The sequence below is a fragment of the Eimeria mitis genome, genomic scaffold (genome assembly GCF_000499745.2).
Source record: "Eimeria mitis Houghton genomic scaffold, Emh_scaff2207, whole genome shotgun sequence".
Lineage (NCBI taxonomy): Eukaryota > Apicomplexa > Conoidasida > Eucoccidiorida > Eimeriidae > Eimeria > Eimeria mitis.
The window spans coordinates 575-3,760 of NW_013570533.1; the positions used below are offsets into that span (position 1 = coordinate 575).

Consider the following 3,186-nt stretch of genomic DNA (forward strand, 5'->3'; position numbering starts at 1 on the left):
CCCTAAACCCTAAGCCCTAAACCCTAGTTTCCTCTAGTTAAACTTAAAAGGGTTTTCGATGTATACATAGAAACCACCAAGCAACACAAACCCTCAACTAAACCCTAAACCCTAAACCCTAAACCCTAAACCCTAAACCCTCGCGTACCGTCGTATGCAACATGATACCCAGTGGGGTTTGCCTGTTGCTGGAGGGCCCCCCAGGGGCCCCCCGCTGCTGATGAACCCTGGGGGCCCCCCCAAACCCCTAAACCCTTGGGGGGCCCCTTGGGGGCCCCCGAAATACTGAGAGGGTTTGCGTGGTGAGGTGTAGCGGTTAGAGGGGTTCGGGTGTCTGCGCACCTACCCAGCTCCATCGTAAACCCTAAACCCTAAACCCTAAACCCTAAACCCTAATTTTTTTTTTTGAGCCCTATACTACATATGCAGAAAGAGAGCGAGAGAGTACTGACACCGAAGAAAGAAACCCTAGAAAAATACCCCGCACAAAACCCTAAACCCTAAACCCTAAACCCTAAACCCTAAACCCTCAACCTTCGGCTCTTAATATACATGTATAAATGTAATAGAATATAAGTTTATAAAGAAAAAGAAAAAGAAAAAGAAAAAACAACATGCTCACATATACATAGCTGAGGTGTATATACACTGCACGGGTTGGGGGGCCCCCCTGCTGCTGCTGGGGGGCCCCCCAAGGGTTTGTTTGTTTTTTGTTTTTGTTTTTATTATATATTTTTTATATTTTGTTTTATTTATTTTAATTTATTTATTTTATAATAAACCCTAGAAAGAAAAACATATATGATAAACAACAAACCCTAAACCACCACAACAGAAGCCATAGAAGGCTGCAGGTGATCGAGGGTTTAGGGTTTAGGGTTTAGGGTTTAGGGTTTAGGGTTTAGAGTCCAGTATAGAGGGTTTAGAAAATAGAGGGTTTAGGGTTTCAATACAAACACCAAACCCTAAACCCTAAACCCTAAACCCTAAACTTTTTAATAAAAACACCGAGCTGATCCGCCCGACGAACACTAAACCCTAAACCCTAAACCCTAAACCCTAGAGCCAGGGAGAGGGATAGAGGCGAGCGTTAAACCCCCAAAACAAAACCCCAAACCCTAAACCCTAAACCCTAAACCCTAAACCCTCATTCGTCTCCTCTCTGTAGCAGCCTTCGCGAGCGGACCTTCTTCACTCCCGATTGCTTCTGCAGCCACACAAACCCTAAACCCTAAACCCTAAACCCTAAACCCTAAACCCTATCCCCCAGCCATCCCCTTGAACCTTATGCACTAAACCCTAAACCCTAAACCCTAAACCCTAAACCCTTACTGGTGTTTCTATTATAACTTTTTTGCTTTTTTTACACGCCAGGGGGTTTACGCCTTTCTTTCTCCTACAGAAAAAAAAATAAATAAATAAAATAAATAAAATAAATAAATAAAATAAATAAAATAAATAAAATAAACAAAATAAATACATAAAATAAAATATATCATCTGCTGATGTCAGTGGTATGAAGCAGCGGCTGCTGCTGCAGCAACTGCAGCACATATTATTAAACCAAAGCAGCAGCAGCAGCAGCAGCAGCAGCAGCAGCAGCAGCAGCAGCAGCAGCAGAAGCAGCAGCAACAGCAGCATTGCAAGTAATAATAGTACTAACACCAGCAGCAGCAGCAGCAGCAAGAGCAACAGCAGCAGCAGCAACAACAGCAGCAGGAGCAGCAGCAGCAACAGCAGCAGCAACAGTAGCGGCAGCAGCAACAACAGCAGCAGCAACAGCAACAGCAGCAACAGGAGCAGCAGCAGCAGCAGCAGCAGCAGCAGCAGTATCTGACTTTTTTCTTTTGTTAGCTTTTTCTTTTTGCTGCTGCAGCTGTAACTCTTCTTGCTGCTGCTGCTGCAGCAGCAGATTGAATCGTTCTCCCTGCTGCTGCATCGACAGTAGTTTAATACTTCTATCAGCAGCTAGTTTTTTTTTTTCTGCTGCTGCAGCAGCAGCAGCAGCAGCACCTGTTGTCCTGCTGCGCTGCTGCTGCTCAGCCCGCAGCAAAGACAGCTTCGTCGGGGCCTCCACTTGCAGCACCCCATTAAACAAAAACAGCAGAGGCAAACCAGGAACACGTCTGCAGCAGCAGCAGCAGCAGCAGCAGCAGCAACAGCAGCAGCAGCAGCAGCAGCAGGAGCAGCAGCAGGAGCAGGGGAGGAACAGTAATAGGAGTTGCAGTGGTAGGAGATGCAGCAGCAGCAGCAACAGCAACAGGAGCAGCAGTAAGAGTAGCAGCACGATAGAAGCAGCAGCAGCAGCAGCAGCAGCAGCAGCAGCACCAACAGCAGTGCCGACAGCAACAGCAGCAGCAGCAGCAGTACCAGTAGTAGTAGCAGCAATAGCAACAGCAACTGCAGCAGCAGCAGCAACAGCAACTGCAGCAGCAGCAGTGGTAGTAGCAGCAGCACCAGCAGTAACAATAGCAGCAGCAGTAGAAGCAACAGCAGCAGCAACAGCAATAGAGGCAGCAGCAATAGAAGCAGCAGCAGCAGCAGCAGCAGCAACCCAGCAGCAGCAACAGCAACAACAGCAGCAGGAGCACGAACAACACTAATAACACAACCACCACCACCACCACCACCACCACCAACAGCAGCAGCAGCAGCAGCACCAACAGCAGCAGCAACAGCAGCAGCAGCAGCAGCAGCAGCAGCAGCAGCAGCAGCACCTGAGCCTTTCTCTGAGTCTTTTATCCTGTGTAGCAACACACAGCCTTCTCTCTTCTTGTTTGTTTGTTAGGCGAACTATGCAGCTGTAGGCATCGTCAACTGTCTCCTTTGCTGCTGCTGCTGCTGCTGCTGCTGCTGCTGCTGCTGCTGCTGTTGTTGTTGTTGTTGGTGTTGCTGTTGCTGCTGTTGCTGCTGCTGCGGAGGTTGCACCCTCCAGCTGCTTCAGCAGCAGTTGCTGCTGCTGTCCTATATGTCTTGCTGCTGCTGCTGCTGCTGCTGCAATGCTTTGCTGCTGCTGCTGCTGCTGCTGCTGCTGCTGTCTCCTACCCTCAAACTCACTAGGCAGCTCTCCCTTTATAAGAGCTGGGTGATGCAAAAACTTCTGCTTCGGCAGCAGCAGCTTCTTGCTGCTGCTGCTGCTGCTGCTGCTGCTGCTGCTGCTGCTGCTGCTGCTGCTGCTGTTGGGGG

At 48.9% G+C, this 3,186-nt stretch overlaps 2 protein-coding genes across 2 annotated transcripts in view; one reads left to right on the top strand and one right to left on the bottom strand.

Annotated features, from left to right (window-relative positions):
• Positions 1–1,516: 1,516 nt before the first annotated feature.
• Positions 1,517–2,603, top strand: EMH_0050340 (uncharacterized protein; the record flags this gene model as incomplete). The annotated part of the gene is made up of 2 exons (XM_013496635.1): positions 1,517–1,829; positions 2,044–2,603. 2 exons carry the CDS (start codon positions 1,517–1,519, stop codon positions 2,601–2,603), a joined length of 873 nt encoding a protein of 290 aa, XP_013352089.1.
• Positions 2,604–2,793: 190 nt separating this feature from the next.
• The window catches only part of EMH_0050360 (uncharacterized protein), a gene marked incomplete at both ends in the record, with an annotated part of 5,439 nt that continues 5,046 nt past the window's right edge, over positions 2,794–3,186 (bottom strand). Inside the window, 2 exons of the mRNA XM_013496636.1 lie at positions 2,794–2,935; positions 3,058–3,176. Of these exons, the coding sequence (XP_013352090.1) occupies positions 2,794–2,935; positions 3,058–3,176 (261 nt within the window). The remainder of the gene's footprint in view (positions 2,936–3,057; positions 3,177–3,186) is intronic.